This window comes from Hippoglossus hippoglossus, chromosome 10 (genome assembly GCF_009819705.1).
Source record: "Hippoglossus hippoglossus isolate fHipHip1 chromosome 10, fHipHip1.pri, whole genome shotgun sequence".
In the NCBI taxonomy this organism is placed as follows: domain Eukaryota; kingdom Metazoa; phylum Chordata; class Actinopteri; order Pleuronectiformes; family Pleuronectidae; genus Hippoglossus; species Hippoglossus hippoglossus.
In genome coordinates, this window is record NC_047160.1 from 5,807,033 (window position 1) to 5,830,157 (window position 23,125).

General features: G+C 40.2%; 1 protein-coding gene and 2 non-coding genes across 3 annotated transcripts; all 3 read right to left on the bottom strand.

The window, feature by feature from the left end:
* Nucleotides 1–93: 93 nt before the first annotated feature.
* On the bottom strand, nt 94–23,004 carry polr1a (RNA polymerase I subunit A). Its single transcript, XM_034597435.1, has 37 exons — nt 22,811–23,004; nt 21,870–21,978; nt 21,582–21,677; nt 20,610–20,759; nt 20,205–20,315; nt 19,952–20,037; nt 19,662–19,750; nt 19,412–19,492; nt 19,042–19,159; nt 18,740–18,881; nt 18,460–18,621; nt 17,661–17,783; nt 17,298–17,525; nt 17,085–17,192; nt 16,789–16,935; nt 15,231–15,422; nt 14,898–15,047; nt 14,567–14,750; nt 14,341–14,423; nt 13,212–13,370; nt 12,363–12,461; nt 12,104–12,256; nt 11,791–11,873; nt 11,242–11,407; nt 8,735–8,858; nt 7,921–8,021; nt 7,590–7,789; nt 6,678–6,845; nt 6,016–6,151; nt 5,621–5,775; nt 5,184–5,313; nt 4,958–5,065; nt 3,528–3,821; nt 2,483–2,683; nt 2,003–2,120; nt 1,757–1,921; nt 94–574 (listed from the first exon to the last, which is right to left on the bottom strand). Exons 1-37 carry the CDS (start codon nt 22,885–22,887, stop codon nt 444–446), a joined length of 5,127 nt encoding a protein of 1,708 aa, XP_034453326.1. The 5' UTR covers nt 22,888–23,004; the 3' UTR covers nt 94–443.
* On the bottom strand, nt 10,874–11,009 carry LOC117769886. The gene has a single exon (XR_004615340.1). It is a non-coding gene; the product is annotated as a small nucleolar RNA SNORA5 (small nucleolar RNA).
* On the bottom strand, nt 12,828–12,964 carry LOC117769885. Its single transcript, XR_004615339.1, has one exon. It is a non-coding gene; the product is annotated as a small nucleolar RNA SNORA5 (small nucleolar RNA).
* Nucleotides 23,005–23,125: the final 121 nt, after the last annotated feature.

Below are 23,125 nucleotides of genomic sequence, written 5' to 3' on the forward strand. Positions count from 1 at the left end.
AAGCCGATCACAACACAAACGTCACGAGTTCACGAAACTATCTTTTATTAAGACGTAAGCAAACTGTTCAAACGATTAAGATACAATTTAAACAAATGAAAACATTTATTATTAAATACAAGTGAGAAAAAAAAACTCTAATTGTCCATGTACCACATTTTGTTGTGTATGCAGTGTTGAGTTTCTGTACTATAAACTCCCACAATGCATAATTTCACAGTAAGATACAGTGATCCCATTCATTTGTCAAAAAACTGGAATCGTGACTATGAATGAATTAAATTCATTTTTAAAACAATGAATTCAGGAATTTTCTTCACCACATGAAAATGTGATGAGCCACATTCATCACATTAAGTAGATCTGCCATAAAAAATATATTTATTTGTCAGAGAAAGTGTGTTATAGGGGTTTTCAGACAGCACAACTCAAAGACGTTCCACTCAGGCCTCATGAGGTTTCTCTCTCGTCTCCGACTGCAGAGGTTGTTTCAGTTCAAAAAGTCCCGTTCCTCCTCGGACGATCTTCCCCACCACCAGACAGGCCGAGGGAGACACTAGCTGGTCGTGGGACCCTGAAAAAGGATGGAAAGCCTTCAACAACAGCACAAAAAGAGACGATCTTACTGAGGCAGGGTAATTGAATTATTTTAACATCTAAACAAGCCCCCCCCCCCTTCAGAACAGATGAAATAATGTTGAGAGCTGGACAATTTAGACGTTTCTTTTAGTATTGGGTGAAAAATCCCATTAGATGACTTATTTTACTTCGCCTAATTGGCTGAAACTACCACCTTCCCCAGACTGAGGCAACCCAGTATGAATGTTGACAATGTGTACTGTATGTCACAAATTGATGTATTTACCAGTCATTTACCCTGTTAAATGAGGGCAGCAGTGGCTGTAGGCGAGGACATGTGACATGAAGCTAAGGCCCTGTTTAGACCTGATATCAATATCCATCCTGAGAGATCCAATCACAAGTGGACATCTCTAAGTTCGTCTGTTCACACGCAACATTCAAATACCTTCTGAATGTGTCTCCTGTGACCATTCATCAGATCTCACTTCCCTCTTCTATATGCAAATGATCACAATTTTCATTTGCGAAGGGGTTGCCATTTACTTCACTTGTTTTGGATTTGGCTGCAATGCTGTTTGACCCCTGAAACTCGTATGAGATTACTCACTTGTGTTCAGTTTTTGCCCATACAGGTGACCTGTGGGTGAATCTCAACTTCTTAACCTTCTTGACCCTGTAAACCTGGCTAGCATTTGTGTGTAGGTGCAGTTGAGTGCCAAGCATGATTGACTAGTGACTGATTGTTGCCACCTAGTTCAAAGTGGTGATCGTTCCAGAGAGCTGCACTAATTGGCTGCAGACAGGAAGTGACACTGTATAGAAGGCCTTGTTTTTTTTCATCTTCAGGTCCTTCCTTGTTTTTGGTTGGGCACCCCCATTGGGAGAATGGAGGAGTTGAGTTCTTTTGTATGTTTTTTTTTTTTTGTTCGAAATAAATTGTATTTATTTTTGCTAAAGAATCATGCCCTGCATCCTGGTCAGTTTTCCCACTCACATTCAGCCATGTTCATCCATAACAATTAGTGTCTTCACCCTCCCTTGTATATACACTGTGATTTTACATCTGCTGAGTAAAGTCAGAGGTCTCCTCTCCTCCATCATGACACAAAGAACAACAAAATCAAACTCTTTGGAAAAACCTGCTTAATATTATTACTGTCACCACTTTTCTCACCCAGCATGGTCGCCTGTTTGAGGAACTTGTAACTGGTCTCGAAAGTCATCTGCTGCAAAGGGGAGGAGTTGGATCTGATGGCGTGTCGGTTTAAGGGCTTATATACACCTTCAAAGCACATGTAGTCCGCTACCAGGGAAAGATGTCTGGGGTCAACCTCGATACCTGAAATACAGATACACACCAAATGAGGAGCGGCTCTGAAAACACTTGTCTGTATATGAATTTGTGTGTGTGTATGTGTACCGTAAACAGCAAAGACATCTTTGATCTCCTTCTCTATGACCTTCAAAGCAACTTCAATCCCATAGGTGTTAGCCATGGCATGAACCTCATTAGAGTACAGCCTGTTGATGTTCAAGATCTGGAATAAACAAAGATAGTTTTAATGTTGGGGTTGTCCTTAAACAATATGTCAAAATGTACAATCTTACAATAAACAATAATATTGAATAACCATACACATCTTGATTATGAAATCACTGCATTTTTTAGTATCTAAACGTTAATGTAATACACATTTATTGTAATCTCTGCTTTGCAAAACATGAATTCTCAGACCATGATGAACAAATCTGAACAGACAAAAGTCGAGTCAGAGAGGGTGAAATCAGAAGACTTGAAATGACTGCCAACGCAAAATCCAACTATAAAAGGGTTTTACTGTGTGGCGAAACCTTTTCGTGTTCAAAGTGTCCTCAGGTTTTACTAACGCTGCTTACGTACGTCACTGTACTTGAACATTTCGTGCATGTTGATTCCTTCTGTGTTAAGAATCGTCTCTTTCTCTCCGGTCTTTGTTTTGGCTTCGTTCAGCAGGCAGCGAGTCAGGCCCCTGGTTTCCATGATGACGGCATTCTGGGCCAGCGTTGACAGGACTGAGGTCAGGTCAAAGTGCACCTTGCTGACCGGTAAGACCACGTCCAACTAAAAACAGAGAGGTGGATGAAGGAATGAGTGACTAAAGCATCATAACATTGTGTAAAATTTGTTTTAAAAAAACAAAAAAAACAGATGACTGCTCCTCTGGGAAGCTGCTGTGCATGAACATGTAAAGAAAAAAAAATAATTCTGTCTTTATTCAAGATATATATATTTTTTATATATTTTTTATCCAAGAATAATAATGGATATTAACTTAGTTTTTATATCCTGTATGAAGCCTGACACAAGTCTTATTCAATCACTTTTACATCAATTAACCAATCTTAAACTCAGGGACAGCGAGAACACTTCTTTGTCCAAAATCTATTTTGAGCCGGTCATTGAGCCATGGTTCCCTTAATACATTGGGGTATGTAGATGAGACGTTGCCATGCAGTCACTAGTTCCCAATTTTGCAAACAGGCACTGATCTAGCACGCTGCATTAACTTTTAGCAGTTCCTTTTTGCAAAGTGCCCATGTATCGACTTTCTATAAAAACAATGAACGTCAAAGGTAATGACATTGTTAGATCATCATGTCATATTTGTGTGTTCAGATTGTTTTGAGCTATGACAGTGAGAAGAAGAATGGATTTTGGTGCACATTGTAGAAATGAAACATTAAATGTTTCATTTTCTATTGTGCAACTTGTACCATGTGAAGCGCATTGAGATCATGTATGTTGTTATTTGGTGCTATGCAAATAAAACATAAAAATATGGTAACAATCTGCAGACTGTATGTGGTAGAGCTCAATGTCAATGCTAAAATGTATGCTTTTCAACTTGAACAAGTATTTTTAATAGACGTAGGATGAGAGTAGGGTTCTATGACAAACAACGCACCTCACACCAGAGCTCATGCTGGTGGTCGTAGCAGTATCTCTCTATTGCTGCGTTGGACTGCAGAACAGAGTTGACTCTCATCTGACTCATGTCCTCTTCTTCTCTTTCTTCGCCTTCCCCTTTCTTGGCTCGCTTCTTCTTCTTCTTCTTCTTCTTGTCCAGTCTTACTCCTTCACACTCAGGCTGGGACTCCTCCTGAGTGTTCTTCTCCTCACTCTCACCCACCTCCTCTTCCTGATCTTCTTTATCTTCAGCATCTTCAACTCCATCCTCCTCATCACTCTCATAGTCCACCTGCAAAGGAAAACAAAGATGGGTATTAAATGTAATGTGATGATGGAAAGTAAACAGGTGATGGATGTGTCATTTCTCTCATTGCAATGGTATAATCAACATCACAGGAACTCCAGAGCAAGATTTATGACATCAATGCACTCCTAATATATTTTGTCTTAATGTTGGGTGGGGCCAAACACTACCAGTTACAAGTTAAACCAGTTGTTGTAGCACATGAAACCATTACTTCCTGTCTGAAAGGACTTTAGAGACATGACAAAGGTAAAACTCTGTTAAGGGGGACAAGTCTGAATCATGGCTTGCATGATTGCCACACTATTTCAGTTAAGATTATTTAAATAAAATTAATTGGCATCTATTTTGATCGATTCATTGTCATTTTCAAGCAAAAACAACATCTGGTGGTTCCAGGTTCTCAAATGTGGATATTTCAATATACTTATACAACCCATCAAAGAATTGAAAAAATAACTGATGTCATTACTAAATGTAGCCCTAATTTCAAATATTATTACTGTCTTTTAATATGCAGTGCAAGTGAAAAAAATGTGCCTCTCTGTTTTCTCTCTGATGTGCGTCATGTTTAACGTTACAAACACATCGATAACTGAGGCGCTCTCTAAGCTCGCCGCCAAATCTCATGTTTCCATCTCTGCAAATTAGAGCTGGGGACGATAAAACACTGTCTACTGCAGAGTCATTTGACCAGGAGTGAATGCTGATTATATTAATTCCCATTGACAAAAGTCAAATGTTAGTCTTTTTTTGACGTGTGGGAAAGAGGCTTTGAAAACCTTGTTTTCATCTTTAATTTCATGGTTACATTCAGTGTGTACTTTTTAGAAAAATCGGAGAAATTGGAATAATGTCATATTTGAATATAAAATGTAGTAATGTTAGATAGTTCGATTTGAGGCAGACATTAAGGCACATGGTGTTTCACAGTGGTCAGATTTTGATGTTTTCCAGGAACGGCCTTTCAGCCTAAAACTTCCAGTGTGTAAGAATTACATGAAAGGATCTATTGCTGCAAAATGCAAAATACAACTAGATGTCACTAAATCCTACACACTGAACCTTTAATCACATGACAAAACACAAGTCAATATGAAATATTTTATATCTCTTCATACCTCTTCTTCCTGTTTGCCTATTCTCTTGGCATCTGAAGCATCAGCATCTCCTTCATTCTCCTGGTCATCAACAATGTCTTTCTCCTCTTCTCCTTCCCCGTCGTCTAACTGATGGACGTCAACATGAAAAAGATCGATGGGTCGATTTTCAAGGAGGAAAAGAAAAGCTCAGACAAAACATTCAACAACAATGCTCAAGATGGACAAAGCAAAAAAAAAAACAGACCCCTGCTGTGCCAGCCGGTCCATCACCGTTGTGGTCATTGTCTCTAGGGGTGGCTTTCCTCGTCTCCACGGCTATGGAAGCCAGCTTGGCGCTGCGCTTCTTAATGGCTTCAAGGAGGAGACGGAAAAACCTGGCGAGTGGGATGGAGAAAAGATGAGAGGTGGTTATCAGAAATATTTCTTACTGATTTCACACATTGATTTTATTATTGTTTATCTTGTATTTTATTTCATTTAAATTTAAATTATTCTACTTTTATTTTCTTATAAAATATATTTTTTTATTTAATTTGTAATACTTGTACTCTGATGTATTACGTGTTAACGTCTTCTTGTTTTACCTAATACTTTTGAAGCACTTTGGTCAACCAAGTTATTTTAAATGTGCTATATAAATTAAATTGACATTGACGAACACGTACACACACACGCACGCACCTCGTCTCCATGTAGTGGAGGATCTGTTGAGGCGAGAGCAGCTTATCGTTACAGTAACGCTCGGCAGGCAGGAAGTGGAAGGAGACTTTAAACGTCCGCAGCTTTTGGTGGCCTTCAACCCGCAGTGACTCAACCACGTCCACTTTCTGCAGAACCTGCTCAAACATACACACAGTTGTGATCAGTTCTGGATTTTATCTCCTACACCAACACAGGTAAGGACATCTAAAAACACACAATGAGAGATGAGGAAATTAAGAACAACAAATAGGGGAAGACACTGGTGAGTGCTGACATAAGGAAACAAGGAAGAGAAATCAAACAAGCCATACAATGAAAAAGAGGACAAGGGAAAATGAGCCAAACACAAAAGGAGATGAAAAGCATAGACGTACCTCAGCCAGACAAACCCTGGTGAGTTTCTTACGGAGCGTCTTTGCCTTCTTCAAGGCTTTCTTGTTGTTCAGTACTGGAACGCTCATCATGGGAGTTTTAATGTTGGAGCTGGCCACCATGAGGATCTCTCTTAGTCTGTGACACAAACACACAGATACAGACCGGGTGAGGATAATATGGTAGGAGGGATGGAAGGATGAAGCAGGAGGCAGGTGAGGTAAGAGGAAATTAATTGAAGGAACAGAGGTTTCTGATATACTTCACTGAAAACTAAATGAACCCTCAGAACTGAGTCAGAAGTGTTTTTGATGTGTTAACAATGGAATATTAAATCATCCATAATTGCTTACTAATTCTTTGCCATTTTACCCTCAGTTGTGCATAAACTACAGGCTTTGAACTTCTTTTTAAGAAACGTGAAATTATTATGGGAATCAGCCATAATTATCGTTTATCAGAATGGGCCAGAAAATATATCGTGCACCCCCATTCAACTGCTGCAGCTGTCAGACATATATTTTCTGTAGCAAGATTTTCACAAATATCTAAAATAACAATTAAATTATAATGAAGCTGTGTGCTGTGTGTGTCCTGGATGATGTATTCATATAAACACACAAAGGTAAATCAAGTGTGAGTAAAAGTGAGGAGGTGGCATTACCGAGGAATTCCCAAAGTGACGTTCATCTCTCCTCTGCCAGCAAAGTGGAAAGTGTTGAGGGTCATCTGGGTGGAGGGCTCCCCTATGGACTGAGCAGCCAGCAGACCCACCGCTTCACCCGGATCACAGAGTGAACGCTGCCATTTATAGTGCAACAGCTGGCGAAGGCTGTGGACACAGAGAGAGAGAGAGAAGGATGATGCTCATGAAAACATCACTTTAAGTCAGAACAGATATCAAGGATGCTAGTTTGTTAGCGGGATTAAAACAAAATTAAACACAGACCAGGTGTGTGTGTGTGTGTGTGTGTGTGTGTGTGTGTGTGTGTGTGTGTGTGTGTGTGTGTGTGTTTCCATAAAATTGATAAAATTTATTGTGGCAGCAGGAGTGCACATGCACAAAGTTAACTCTCACGGGCAACAGAGACAGGTGTACAGACAAGTTCTCAAGTTAGAGGAAGGGTGTCTTTGCATGGCACTTGCTGGTATGTGCACAACTACAGCTGAAACTACGGAGTTAGACTGTCTGTGTGGACAACAGCAGGTGCAGGTAGCTCTGCACACAGATATACAATGCCGCACTGGAGCAAATGACCAAATTACAGATTCTTTTGGAAACTTTGGCAGAACAAATTGGAATATGGTGGGCTGCCACTTAATAGATCATTAATGGGAAACTTTGAAATGGCAAGATGGGCCATGAGCCTTGGCAGAGTTAAAGAAAACACTCTCAGAGTGCCCTTCTAGTTCGTCATGAGACACATGTATATTTATGACATCTGTGGGTGCTGATGTTATTCTGCTGAGTGAACCTGAAGAAGCCAATAGTCAAATTAAGTAATTTCAGTGGTGATTAATTCTGAACTTCTCTCAAGATACTGACATGTTATATTTGAACTCTGACATTTGGTACCTGTGAGTGTCGACCATGCCTTGACTCGTCATGCCTCTGTTCTGCAGAAATTTCTCTGTGATGTCTTGGAAGTTTTCAGACACCGATCCAAAGCAGACGTCTGGCCGAAACAAGCCTAGCGAGGGCTCGGGGCAGCGGGAGGACCTCCTGCTGTATTTCGATCTGCTAACTTCATCCAGAGAATACCACTGCTGTACAAGCTGTGGAGTGAGCAGAGTTCACATTAGAGTTTCGTGACACCAGGTTGGAGGTCATTCTATGCGTAAGAACAGATTGTGTCACTAAATCTGACAGATCTCTTAAGCATTTTTAGTTTGCTCTGTATACATACTTGTTGTACAGCGGCATTTCTGCCATTGACATCTGGACCTGTTGTTTGTTCAGTCTGTTTTAGTTTTGCCATCTTCTTCTGGGCAAACAACAAGAACGCTCCTGACACAGACAAAAACACACATAAGAACTGACTGCCATCATTCACAAAAACAACGTTGACATGTGTCATTTCACAGTACATCTGCTGCAATTCTCCTGATCCAAAGAGTAGTACTAAAGTACTGATGCAGTCATCAGTAATATCCTACCTATCTGCTTTATGCTGGTGAGCACCAATAAATACCTTCCACACTGTAATAATCTTATTTTTCTTGCCCCCAAATTTATGCTAATCGCAGGAGTGATTTTCACTGTCCAGTCGACATGAAAAAGGGAAGAGGCCTCAAAGTTCAGAAAATTGTTCTGCTCATCTAGCTTGCCTCAGCTGAGCTTTGAAGCAGAATAACCAATTTCACTTTGTTATGCCATCTGCGCCTCCTTTCCTCATCATAACATAGAGCAGTTTTCTAACCATCAAGACAAAATACTACATAGGTACTACATTTTCTGCTGAGGAGAACGTTTTGGGTGTTTATTAAAACCACTTAAAATGCAGAAAAAACCCTAACCCAAAACAACAATCACTCCTGTTTGGCACTCAACTCTTTCAAGAGGTGCAACAAGGAAGATGAGCACTAAGTTCAGAAGCAAACTCCGGTTAAGAGTTTTTAAATAACTAACTATTTATTGTTGTCACCAAATGATGAAAATGTCAGTGGGTTGAACACTGAAGATGGGAGAAATTTACTACATAGACACAAGTTGTTTAGTACCTCTCCTTGGACATGCCACTTCTCTCTTTGTCTTCCAGCGCTGGATGGCTGCAAAGTGTTGATTGGCAGCCTGAGGGTCCAAATGTGCCAAAATCTTGTCCAGGCCCTGGGATCTCTGGATGACCTAACAGGAAGAGGAAATATCTACTGCTATAATAATGTTCAGCGTAATGCTCCCTCCAACAGCTGTGTGGCAATATGTTTTCAAACAATGAAAAGGGAAATTTAGTTTTCAGTAGAAAGAGGTTGCTTAAAGAAAAGACTCATCTGTGAGTGAACCTGATGTGAGTAGTTTCATCAGCATGAAAAACAAACGGTGTTGGTCAAGAAGTTCGGAAGTGTAAGAACATTTCAGCAGAATTAAAAAATAAAGTGCAAAGGTGCTGTATGTTGAAGGTCAACATTTTGGGTAATACAGTTATTTAGCAAAGAGATTTACATAAGAAGCTTGATAATGCTTTCACATTTGCAAGTTAACTACAATCTACACCTGTTTACACCTCTAATGCAGATTATTCATCTTTCTTACATCAAGTCAATATATGAGCTTTAGACATCCTAGTATTCCAGTTTTTTTTACTTTAGAGCAGTGGTCACCAGCCTTTTCGAGCCCAAGATCACTTTTTAATTCCAAACTTAAGTCGAGATCTACCATTACATTACATTTAGGTGACACTTTTATCCAAAGCGACTTACAATAAGTGCATTCAACCATGAGGGTACAAACCCAGAACAACAAGAATCAAGAAAGTACAATTTCTTCAAGAAAGCCAAACTACAAAGTGCTATAAGTAAGTGCCATTTAAGTGCTACTAAATTGTTAGTTTAAACTTTTATTCAAGGTATAGTCGGAAGAGGTGTGTTTTTAGTTTGCGGCGGAAGATGTGTAGACTTTCTGCTGTCCTGATGTCATTTAGGAGCCAGGACAGCATACAGTCGTGATTTTGTTGATATCTTCCAAAAACCCACTAAGGTCATACTTATTATTTTTTGCAATTTCTGTTAAAGGCTGAATGTACAAGAAATAAATATACACAAAGAAGGGCAGTTGTGCAAATGTTTGTATTCAATGCACAATATTCAAATTATTATCAATTCATATTTACAATGCAAAATGTGTAGCTTCTCAGTTCCACAACATGTTCTGCAGAGGAGCTGCTACTGTACATATATGGTTTTTGATTTGAATATGGCCACTTATATGATTATTGCCCCTTACGCAAATAAATGTTTTTCACACACACTCGAGTGCTTTTATTTTGAAAAGGCATACAGAAAGTGTTGCAACCATTTGTTTGTGACATAAATTCATCAGATAAACATTAAAACTCAGGTTAAAGATCATTTTCTCTGTTTATTCTGCTGTGTTTCAAAGTAAAAGCACTCCAGCGTTTCACCCTGAATCCACTCATTTGTTCCAACGGGTCTTTGATTGTTATCGACAGACCGAAAGATGCAAATCTTCATACCGTAGAGTCCTGAAATTTACTTTAGTACATAAACCAACTTGTTCTTGAAGGAAATGCAGGAGATAAACCTGCAACTCCCCCGCCAGTAGCGGACACACAGCGCGTGTGAAAAACAGAAAACCGACACACAGCTGATCTGCGGCGCGATGACAGCCAGTGAGTCCAGAGAGTTGAGGGATCGACAATAAAGACTGCGAGATCGACCGGTAGATCGAGATCGACCGGTAGATCGCGATCGACGGGTTGGCGACCACTGCTTTAGAGAATGAAAGAATTTGCTTGCCCTGCTTCTCGTATTTATACGATGCTGAGCTACAACGTAGCTCCATACATTAGAGAAAAACAATTAGAAGACGCTCGTCATTTAGAGAGAGAGATAACAAATAACAGTTACAAACCAAGCAATTAATTTCAATGAACCTAAAGCTTTAAATGATGATGGCACTTACTTATAGCACTTTGTAGGTTTGCTTTTTTGAAGAAATTGTACTTTCTTGATTCTTGCTGTTCTGGGTTTGTACCCTCATGGTTGAATGCACTTATTGTAAGTCGCTTTGGATAAAAGCATCAGCTAAATGAAATGTAATGTAATGTAAAAGCGGCTGGATAAAGGTTTAGACAATGAAGGGTATTTGCCGGGGTATCTTCAGTGTAATACTAAGTCAATAACGTTTGTGTGTAGTACATTTTATCCCCAGTGGTCACAATGAAGCACCGTGGGGCCCATGAACTACACTTTCACTGTGGCAGCCATTTTGGCCAGTAGCATCCACTGATGAGGAAGCACTGAATTTGACAAGGCTGCGATATTTAGAGTCAGATGGATTTACTATCAGCTCTGGACTCATCCTCGTGGGGCCGTAACAATCATTAGCTTAACTTTGGGTTAGTCAGCTTTAGCTCTGTATTGTGTGCAACAAGAATCTTGTGTCATCTTAAAGTACATGGCTTAACTGCACCAGTGTTCCCTCCAAAACCCAGTTTGTGTTATGTGGAAAATCCCATAAATGCACTGTATTTGTGTTTTACACATTTTACCTCATAGTTGTCCTCTATGAAGGGAAACTGTCGTGGCTGCAGGAACGGAGTCTTGGGGATGTCCAGCCCGTCTTCACCGTACAGAAACTGGACCACGGATCCATCGCTGTCCCTCACCGTTTGATCATACTGCACTACCAGACCCTCCAGATGCTTTATGACGCATCTGCAGAGAAGACATGAGGGAGGACAGAGGAAAAGAGGGACAAGATAAGTAGGGTGTTGGGAACAATTCATTTCATCCTACTGAACGATAAAATTAAAAGTTTAAGGCATGTTTGAAGCACATTCGAAGGAGCCATGTGGGGGCAGCGTTTTGTTTCTGAATCACCTGACATTTAGTACTAAATATGGTTTGTTCGAAACTCATCCTTAAATTGTGTGTTTGAGTCTAAACTAAAACCACATCAGGACCCTAGTGGGGGTGGCTGTTTAATAAGTTTAATTTCGCCCATAATCACAATAACCTTTTATTCTGCGCCTTACGTCTTAATGGGTTAAGATGACTGCAGCATTATCTGGTCTATTGAGCAGTGAAGTTTTCATTACCTCTGCAGGTATCCTGATCGAGAGGTTTTCACGGCTGTGTCGACCAGTCCTTCTCTGCCAGCCATACAGTGGAAGAAAAACTCCTGAACACAACCAGGTCACACACAAGACAATGACGGCAATGTATCATGATGTCACAAGAGTCTTCTTTAACACCTGAAATAGCTTAAGTTACAGGGTGTAGTGAGAACTGCAGAGGGCAACATCGTGTGCAATTGGCATCACAGTGCTCAGCAGGAGATACAGTGTAAAATAAACTTTTACAACAACTCCTCAACACAATGCAATTGCACTCACAACTCTCTGCGTGTACCTGTGGTTTGATGCCTGTGAGGAATCTTCCAGACACGAAGCCCCCAGCACCCGGTGCAGGGTCATATGGTTGAAAACACGGCAAGAATTTCCCAGAGGGCATCAGTGGAGGCCTACGACCTTCTAACTCAATCTGACCTAGTAGACATGAAATCTGAAACACACACAGACTTTGGATTAAGCTTCTAAAGTGAGTAGCATGTGACAAAAAGTGTTCAGGTGAATGTGGTAGTGGGAGCATGTGTGTGGTGAGGGGGTACCTGCATGGTGTTCACAGTAGATCCTTTGGCTCCTGATTGGACCATCAGTTGAAGGTTGTTGTCTGGGAAAGAGGTGTGGAGTCCAATTGGCATACACACCTATACACACAAAAGGAAGGGATTTTAGATACCTGCCTGACCACAGGCACTACTTCTTCTTTTACAGGATGTTAAAATGCATGCAAACATGTAAGTAGTCATTACATGTGTATCAGTAAACTTCACAGAAAAAGTAAGTGGTTTAGAGCAAGGACACATTTTTCAGACCTTTTGTGGCAGAAAGATTAACTTTTGAAATCCAGTTGACTGGACAGTTTGTAACTCATAAAGTTAAGAAAGAAAGTCAGTACAGACATTCATTTAAACAAACCTAAAGTTTAAAATGAGCAACAAGTGACCAGATAAAAGTTTAGACACTGAAGGGTGTTTGCTATGGTATCTGCAGTGTAATACTAAGTCAATAACATTTGTCTGTAGTACATATTTATCCCCAGTGGTCACGTTGAAGCACCGTGGGGCCCATGAACTACAGTTTCACTGTGGCAGCCATTTTGGCCAGTGGCATCCACGGAGGAGGAAGCACTGAATTTGACAAGGCTGCGATCTTTTAAACACTCACTCACAGTGGAGTAGTCCTCGTGTCGCTTCTGTCCTTGTTTGATTGACTCTAGAATTGTGAATTGATGAAGATGCTCTACGTACAGTATGTGTATTTATTAAATTTAACATCAACAATGATGTTTCCTGAGAGAGTTCCTGTAATGAAAACAGTCTGTTTCCCTTCCATCATGCTGACGGTGTGTTTGCCAAAAGGAGTAATAAATCAGAACTAGAAGTTAGTGACAACACCTTGTTGATATCATTGTTGACTTGGTTAGCCACTTCTTTGAACTTGTGGTCGGCTATGCTGAAGTCTCTCTGGTCTGGGTTGAGGTGAGCATCCTGCCAGCGGCTCTGGGCCTCAGCTTGATCCACGTCGGAGGGCAGTTTGAAGGCTGCCTGCAGGGCCTGAAAATAAAAGCACAAAAAGAATCCATGTTTTATACTAACACTTACATTAGTTAGTTTACTCCATTCCTTGCACTAGCAGCAGCAGACCCTCACAGCCGGATTCAGCTCCTGTCCCACCTCGATAGAAAACCCAGTCTGCTCTAAATGGCCACCTGGCCCAGTCTCTTGTGATTGTCCAGCTGCTTCCAGCGCGTACCAGAAGTGTCACGTCCATTAAGCGTGGGTGGAAGTCAGGTACAGGCTGCTAGCAGGCTGAGCTGTCGAGCCACTAAAGCTAACACACATTGATAAACAACAATGGCAAATTTCAAACCTTACCAGTTTGACAGAGTTTAACAGCGACAGAGAGAGGAGCCGGTAGTACCGAAAGACAAACAAGACTGGAGACTGGCCCAGCTTTGGTTTCGCTTTGACTTCTTAGTTTGGGGCGTGCATTATGCCAATGACCCCCATGCTGACGTCGACACATGGCGGACTATTAGCAAAATCGAACATGAGGCTCCGGAAAAGTGTTAACTATGGGATTTTGAGCCATGCACACCATATACATTCACAAAAAGCAAATACAACCCACTAGAGGACAGGTTAAGAATGAAAAGGCACAATAGGTCTCCTTTGAAAAGGGTACTTCATTTTAGGTTATACATTAGGCTATTATATATGAACTTTGAAACATTTAGTAGTAGTTTTAAAATAGACAATAGACCTAATGCAAGAACAGGTTATACTATAATAATGCTTTCATCCTAATGTATGTGAAAATGGAGTTCAAATACAGTATCAGAATCAACTAAAATGTATTATTATTACTCATCTACTATGGACTAGTCCTTATGTCTTTTCTGTTTTTGTCTGATTGACTCAAGATTTGTGCATTGAAAACAGTTCTGTATGTATGTGTATATATTAGATCTAACATCCGCAACGAAAACAGCAACAGATTGAACAAGCTGGTTCTAAAACTCACTTTGGTGCCAATGCTGAGTGATTCTTTGATGATTTTTTCCCTCCGTTTATTGGCGCCGGGTTTCACCAGGATGTCCTCCACACCTAGACACAAAGACGAGGAACACTTGAAAAAAAAAAAAAACTCATCCTTTATCTTACACATAACAACTGACATATGGAAGCTGTTCGTGCTGTTCATTGTCAGGAAAGCAACATTAGCTTGACTTGTGTTCTATGTTTCTTACCCAAAGTGAAGCCTCTGTAAAGCTGCAGGTAGGCGGTAAAAAGTCGAGCTAGACAGCTGAGCAGTTTCCCGCTGGTCCCTCCTCCGTAAAGCTCATAGCAGCAGTGGACCAGACCATAGGCTGAGGAACCGTAGTGAGCTTTGTCCAGAACCCCCACAAGCAGCTCACCCTGACGGATCACCACCTGGGACACAAAGACAACAGGAAGATAAAACATCTTGATTTACATGATGCCCAAACTTCAGGAGTCCTTTTTTTCAAAGTCATCTGGACACATGTTTCAATATTGTTGTCACATTGGTTTGGACTGGAAGTTGAAATATTTGTGTACCTGTGAGTCACACATGCTGTCAGGTCTGTATCCCGGAGCAGCACGTGGCGGGACTTGGATCCACGCCTTGCTGGGGATTTTTGATTTGCCGATCAGGTTGAGAGGCACTGCTTTCTCTGGGATCACGTTCAGTAGGAGGGTGGACACCACCTACACATGCACAACACAACAGTACAACTGAGTGGATACAATGACAGTATATTCAATAAGTGCCTTATGAACACAGTCATGTTTTTGTCTCTAAACATAGTTCAGCATTTGATATAAACTGACATAGCTTTCATGGTTTCTTTCAGCTTTCTCTGTCATAAACTAGTGAAAACAAACACTTACCTGCTTTCCTGTCCACAGCTGCTGAGGTCTGATGATGGCCGGCGGCAGCAGTTTCACTCTGCCTGGTTTATCAGTTAATCCTCGGTACACCAACTCGGTGTACTGGTCTCTGGTAAAGAAACAGCCTCGTATCGTCATCCTCGTTCCTGACACCATGTGGTCCTGGATCAGACCTGCTAGAGGTTTACCATCCTACAGAGAGAGAGCGAGAGAGAGAGAGAGGGAGAGAGACAGTGAGCTTCCCACTGAGTCTGTGTGGAAGAATTATAAAGCTACAAAAGTAATAGATGGCTTCCCAGTGTGAAGTGGCCAGAATAGCAAAATACAGTAGAGTAAATGTTTGCAAACATTTTGATCACCTGCGTACTGTTCCACACAAAAACGTAATACTGGAATATATAACTGGCTTTAAATTAATAGTCTAAATATTAGAGAATATGCAACAGCGCAATGTGCCTAAATTAATGAATTACACATCCTATTTAATGGATTTATGTGGGTACATTTTTGCAGAGGTTAACGTGACAGACAGCGTATTTAATCAGAATGATCAAATAAAAAAAGTACACTGTATAACATTTAAAATTTGCTCCTTTGTGTCCATGAACACAAATTCTCCTTTAAAAACATACTGCATATGTTTATTTATACTGCATGTCTGCACATAAAGAGATAACCTTTTATTGACTTTTTTTATCATATCAGCTGGTTTAGTGTCATGACACCTTTTTTATTCCAATTCAAGCATTGAGGGCGACAGACAGATGGGATGACTAAGTAGAAAATAACCAGATGAAGTGAATTTCTATTCACTGAGGTTGGCAGGTGTCAATCTGTGCTGTGGCTGTCGAGTCTGTGTTTCTCCACAATTAACCATATAAACACTCTCCGATGTTAAAAACAATAAATCCTTTAAAGTAAATGTATCTATGTCTCTATCAACCATTTTAACTTAAGCTTTTGTATGAAGTAGATAAGATACAATGGCTAAACTATGTTACAATACTGTGATAAGATTTGTCAATTTCCTTTCTTTTTTTCTTTATTGTTTATTTTAAGATGTGCTGTGTTATGTTTACATTTATTATTACTTTATTATCTTTTGACTTCCTAAATGGAAAACTTAGTTCTCAACCGACACATTTCAGAATTTGTTTTATTAAAAACAACAAAATTATATAATAACTAACTTATTACATCTTCTAGCCAACTCTTATAACTGTTATGTAAAGTTACTTATGTTTTCCGAAATCCGGAGGATGATGCAGGAAGTAAAACATGAAATAAGTCTTTTATGAGGGGGTTCCAGGTTTGCCTGACCATATTAATCCAGATGATAGACACAATCAAGACCAATGAGAGAAAATAGGTAATGAAAGAGCTGAGACTCTCTCAAGAATTAACACTCGAAAGAAATCTCCCAATTAAACAATATGTCCATGTCCAGTTCCATTATTAACATAATCATACAGTGGCAGCTATTTTTGAGTTGAGCATGGTTCCATCACCATCATGTGAAAGTCTGGCGTCTGTAAAGTGTGTGTGTGTGTACACCCACCTTAGGAACTAGGTACTGCTGGTCAGTGCTGACTAATGTGTAGGCCTCTGCTCTGCCTAGCTCACTCTGAGGGAAGTGAGCATTCATCTCGTCTCCATCAAAGTCAGCGTTGTAAGCCTTGCAGTTTGCATAATGGAGCCTTAAAACCTGTAACATCAAGTTGACAGAAAACTCGATTTGTTAGATATATATCTGTATATAACGTCCAGCAAAGAGATTTATCATAACAGTGTTGTAATTCCACCCTGCTTCTATAATAAATCACAATCAAATAGTCAGGACAGATAAGATGTTACCTTCTCTCCTGGGAGGATGCGGGCACTGTGGGCTTGTATGGAGGGTCTGTGCAGAGTCGGTTGTCTGTTGAGTAACAAAACATCTCCGTTCTTGATATGACGATTCACCTGGAAACAAGAAGAGAAGAGTATAATTACAGCAGTGCAAGTATTGGGCTAACTTGTACTGCAGAGTTAATATTTGCAAGTGCACAACCAGAGTATTAAACTTACTATCTTCACTGGCATCTTATGTGGACCAGGACAAGGCGTCAGCAGTTGCTTAGCCACCGCTTCCCTCTGTGCAAGATTGGAGGATGATAGGATGGTTTTCCTGCCATCCTCGTTTATCACCATGGAAGCGCCGGGGTGAATGTTAGGCCCGTTAATGACGGCCTGGCGAAGCTCCTTCACGTTCCATGGAGTGACGGGCTGAGGGTATGTCAGCTTGGTGGCAAACACCTGCTCCATAAAACAAAAGATGATGAGTTTGTTTGATTCTGGATCAAACATAAAGCATTTCTGATGTTTCCTCCCTTTAACAAGAAAGTTAGATACTCTTTCTTTTGGGGTAAAGCTAATCAGAGTGAGATGTACCATGGGTATTCCAATCTCGTTGGTTTCTATGTACATGTCTGGACAGATGACAGATCGTGCAGCGTAGTCCACTCGTTTGCCCATCATATGTTTCCGGAACAATCCATCTTTCTTCTCCAAGATCTAGCAGAGAAAAGGAAACAATCAGGCAACTGGAACAGATTCATAAGCCAATAAAAAGAAAAATGAAAAGTTTGTCTGTAAATTAGCAACATTACAAAAAATCTACTGTACGAAAGACCATGAAACTGAAAAGGATGTGGTTTGTGTCAGGTAAGAACCAATACAATTTTGGTGTTGATCTGCATGAAAATCCAGATCTAATTTCATCTGCTTTTCAATGTTTGTTTGTTAGTAGAATTAAACAAAAACTACTGAACCAGTATTGATATTTCTAGAGGGATGGCAAATGACCGAAGAAAGAACCCATTCGATTTTGGAGCAGATTCAGAGAAACAGGCCAATCCAGGAGCAAACCATTATTGTTTCAGTTTCTGAAATGGCTAGATAGGCTGTTTAGCCTTGGCGGAGGTGCGAGTTCTAAGGACATCCCTCTAGTCATCATTGTATTGATTTGTAGAAGCAACAGATTTGAGATAATTGGAAAAACATAGTAGTCTGTAATATTATCCTGAATAAAACACCTTTATTAACTTTGGCTGGGTACCAAAATTGTAAGCACTGACATAGTAACGACAAAAACAATGGTACAAAATATAAGGTACTGGTGCTGTATCGGTTAAATGTGAACGGTACCTAAACCTTGTGTTATACACAATTTCAGTGAATAATCAGATACCTGTCTGATTCCAGGGTATTTCTCTGTCATCATTTTGTCCATGTCACTGTCAAACACGATGTTGACGTGGGTCTGTAGTCGGATCCAGATGTTGTAGAGTTTATCTGTCAAAGTCTGTCCGGTGATCCCAGCCAGGAACGACTGGTCTGTCTGTTCAGGAGCCTGAAAACCACGGGAGGGCAGGTCATCTGGTCGTTCACAATCATCATGTGGCTGACTCTACCACAGAAATAACATGCTTTAACTGGTCACCCACGTGCACATACATGTAGTACCTTACCTCTTCTTCCTGAGGATCATTTTCCCCGGCTATGAGAGCCAGAAGTTTCCTTATGATTCCACAGTCTTTCATGACAGCCTGCATGTTGACTGTCTGACCGTTAGTGAACATCTGGTCACCAAGTCGATTGATTGGACGATACCTGACAGACAGAAGATGGCGTGTGAGGATAAGACAAATGCACACAATCTGACCCAGCTCTATTGTCACATAAAATAAAATCTGCTTAGATAACATTAACTATAGGGGAATCCCTCCTAACACTCATTGTGTTATCTTTAAATTGTACAATAAATTTGTACCTGCAAGGTGGAACCACCAGCAGCTCCAGGAAGAAGAGGTCAGGATAGAAACCTTTATCTCCCTCTGCTGATGCTTCACACTCCTCCAGCCCAGAGAACAGACACCTCAGAAAGAAACCTGGAAATAAAAGAGGAGAGACGGAATAGATATGAAAAACCTTCCTGAACCCTCAAACATGACAGGAAAACAAAAAAGTGACAAAATAAGCAAAAAAGTCAATACCATTTCTTTAAATGCTTATTATCATTTTCATATTTATTGAAATGTTCATCTTGAAATGTTTAAACATTGTGAAATTGGCAGTCACACAGATGCCCATGAATTAAATCAGGTTTATACACAGGGTAGAGGGTGGTAAAGAGGACATACCTTCTTTCTCCCACAGACTGTTGATGTGTTCTCTGGCAGTGCTGGCGGTCATGTACACTTTCTTTCCAGCCAGTTGATCTTCTACAAGGAGAAATGAACCAGAATGAGATCTTTCTACAGTATGTGAAGTTAGGCCGAAACGTGGGCAGAGTTATGTGTTTAACAACACCTACACAAAACTGCAGCAAAAATAAACATATGTAATGTAATGAGCAAAAAATGGACAGAATATGTACAAATCACTACTCACCATCCGCATTGTCAGGGGTCTGCAGTCCTGACGGCATCGTTACAATCAGCTTGCTGTTGTGCTCACGACGTACTGGAAACCTTCCGCTCCTACACACACACGCACGCACACACAATTATGACTTTGACAACTGACAACATCTTAGCAAAAAGATACTACGCACCATTACTGTACAGCTAGCACCATGACAGAAATAAAAAGGCGGTATGTATGAATTGATATAAAAAGTAGTTCAGACCACAATTAAATTATATTTGTTTTGTCATTTTTATAAATGTGAATAAACTTACTTGCACAATGGACATTTCCTTGTTTTCATGTTGATCTTCCAGAAGTCATTTATCAGACTGCTCTTCTTTTCAACAAGATGTTTAATCTGATAAACACACAGTAACACAAACTTAAATATGGTCTGGGTAAATTCTGTGTATAATACGATATGATTAAATCATGTTTAATAGTCCTCACGTGAAATAGGTGTACATGTGTCCGTGGTTGTGTGTCAATGTGTGTGCATGTGTTTGTGTGTAATTGTGTACTCACTGGTTTGGTGATCTCAGGACCTTCGGGGTTCACTCCGAGGGCTTTGTCTGTAAACGCTTTCAGCACCTGCGCGATCTCATCTCCAGAGGCTTTGGGATTCTCTTCCAGATACTAACACATGATGCATACAAATTCTTTAATCAAACTTAATCATCTAAACACTTACACAACACCAAAGAACAAAATTACTCCACCCTATCAGGAGTAAGACAATAACAAATTCACTATGAATAAACAAGTAGCCTGTTATACAAATCCTCCTAATGCCCACAATAAAACATCCCTATTCTCTCTTCCTCCTGATTGAAAGTATTTTAAAAACAAATAGCAGTTGTTTTGTATAGTGTGCTTTAGTCTGTAAGATGCTGCTGAAACGATGAGTTTCCACAGCGAGGATAAACTCACCTGGTTAAGAACTTGCTCTATCGTGTAGACATCTAGCATGGCTCCATGGTCCACTAACTTCAGCTGGCTCAGCAGCAGGTGGAGGGCTGCTCTGGGACACGTCAACATGTGACACGCCAGACAGGACCCGCGGATCAACAGGTAGAGTTTCTGATGGAGGAGAATGAGAAATATTGGTAATAAATGCCCCAAAAATTTGTCAAGTCAAGCAACTTTTAACAAGTGATTTGAAAGTCAATGTTAGTTCATCAGACCTTAAGTGTTGAGGATTTTTTAACAACCCCCACACATTTCTGTATATGCCACTATATATATTATGTATATAGTGTATAATACATTATATCTGTACACAATTAAGAGAAGAGTGATTCCACAGATACTCCCTCCTCTCTAAGCAGTACCCAAGGTCAGGTTATAGATAAAGGCCCAACCAACAGTACACTGTAGTGTCTACGCTGAGGGACCTTCATATCTAACTCAGATGCCCCAGACAGAGAGGCACCAATTTCAACTCTCACCAACTCCCACTTTTTGGCGTATTTCACCAGTGGCAAGACGTAAGGACACAATGTGATTTAGTTATGCATACTTTAGGTTGAACTATCCAATAGGATGCGAACACCTACATGTAACAGAGAGAGTGAAAGAAATTCTAGCCATTCATGGATGTGCTGTTAGAATGGGGGACGCAAGTAGAGGAAGATATATGGGGAAGCTGTGGGAGACATCTTCAGACTTGGGGGTGACAGTTACTCATGTTACTCTGTTAGCGTTTGTATATTGTTTCACCTTCTGGTCTCCTTGATGCATCAAGTCTACATTCAAATCTTCAGCATAAGACATCAGCTGCTGCCTGAGTTCTCCTTTCACCAGCTTCCACAAAACTTCCATAACGCTTAAGCACATATGTTGGTCGTGTTATCGTAATTTGCGTTTAATGTGTGGGTCTAGTGTATTTGTGAAAATGCTTACATCAAAGAACAGTGGGTTGTAAACAGGTAGAGGAAGATCCACATGTCCAAAGTGACCCGGACACATGTTGAAGTCCTGACAGCAGGTTGAACACACCTGGGAAAAAAAGATAACATACAGTTACATGTTAAGAAAAATAGATGTACGTAATTCAATGAAGCACAAAGAGAAAGGTACAACCACTGAAGTAAGGAATAGACTGACCTATGGCATGTTACAGATATGTCATGACTGTATTTTACAACACACAGAACCTATGTAATGGGATTTCAGCAAAGACAGACCGACCTCTTTGCTGTCTGCTGGTCCCAGGGCCAAGTCGTACAGACCGTTTGGAGCCACATTCCCAACTCCATCCAGGAACCTGAAGTTCGTGATCGCCTTCACACTCAACTTCCTGGACAGCAGATGAGAAAATACAATTATTTTATCAGCTACCTTCAACCTTTTACTTCTTACTGAGTGTTTATTTCACTATTCTCTTTTGCTGGTGAGTTTTTTAGTGGTGGTGCTTTGCGGGTGGATGTTAGAGCTCAGTGATAATACTATATAAGTAATTATTGCAATATGACAAAAATCCAATACATACTGATGAAATGTTTATGCACTGTGTAAACACAGTGAGGAGATACAACCCAATTGATACAATTACTCACACATGTTGGAGGTACTTGTTCTTCACAATAGTATTGGTGTCTATGCTTTTTGCTTCTACTCTACTGCATCTCAGACAAAAACATTGTACTTTTTACTCCACTACATTTGAGTAGTGGAGCTTTTTTGTGATAAAATGAAGAATGAAGCATTAGGGTTAAAAAAAATGAGTCAAAAACAGCAATAGATCTATTTATTTATTGATAATTAGTTATATCGTTTAAATTTAATACAAATGTATTAATATAATACAAACTTTTGAGAGTTTATGGTTGGTTTATATTATAATTGGACATTGACAAGTTACAGTGCATTAAAAAAAGTCAAAATACACTAAGATAAGATTTGAGGCACTTTATGTACATGATGTCATCTCAGTGAAACTGCACTTTGCCGCTTTAGGGTTGTTTAGTGCGTAAATACGATAGATCGAATAGACAATATGAACATTTACATCGCAATACACAGCTAAACTGAGAGACGACTGTTGGGACATAACGTTACTCCATGTTAGCATGAGCAGACAGGTTGTTTTGAACTCGTGTTTAGCATTGAGCTAACACGCGAACTCTCACCTTATCTCTTCGGCAGAGTACATGCCGAACGTCAGGCCCTCCAAACGCCGCCACGGCACATCTTTTCCAAACAACATGTTGTAGAACTACTAAACTTCTGTAGTTATAGTAAAGTCATGGCGTTTAGTTATAAACTGCACGCTACGGGAAGCTGCTCCTGTGTCGCACGTGGGACAGTCTGAGGTCAAACCAAAACATGGAGTCAGGGGGGGGAGACACAAAACACAACTGAGGCTTTTACAAGAGCTACATTTATATAAACATTTCAAATATCATATATAAATAAAATATGTCAATTTAGTTGTGATAAACTGT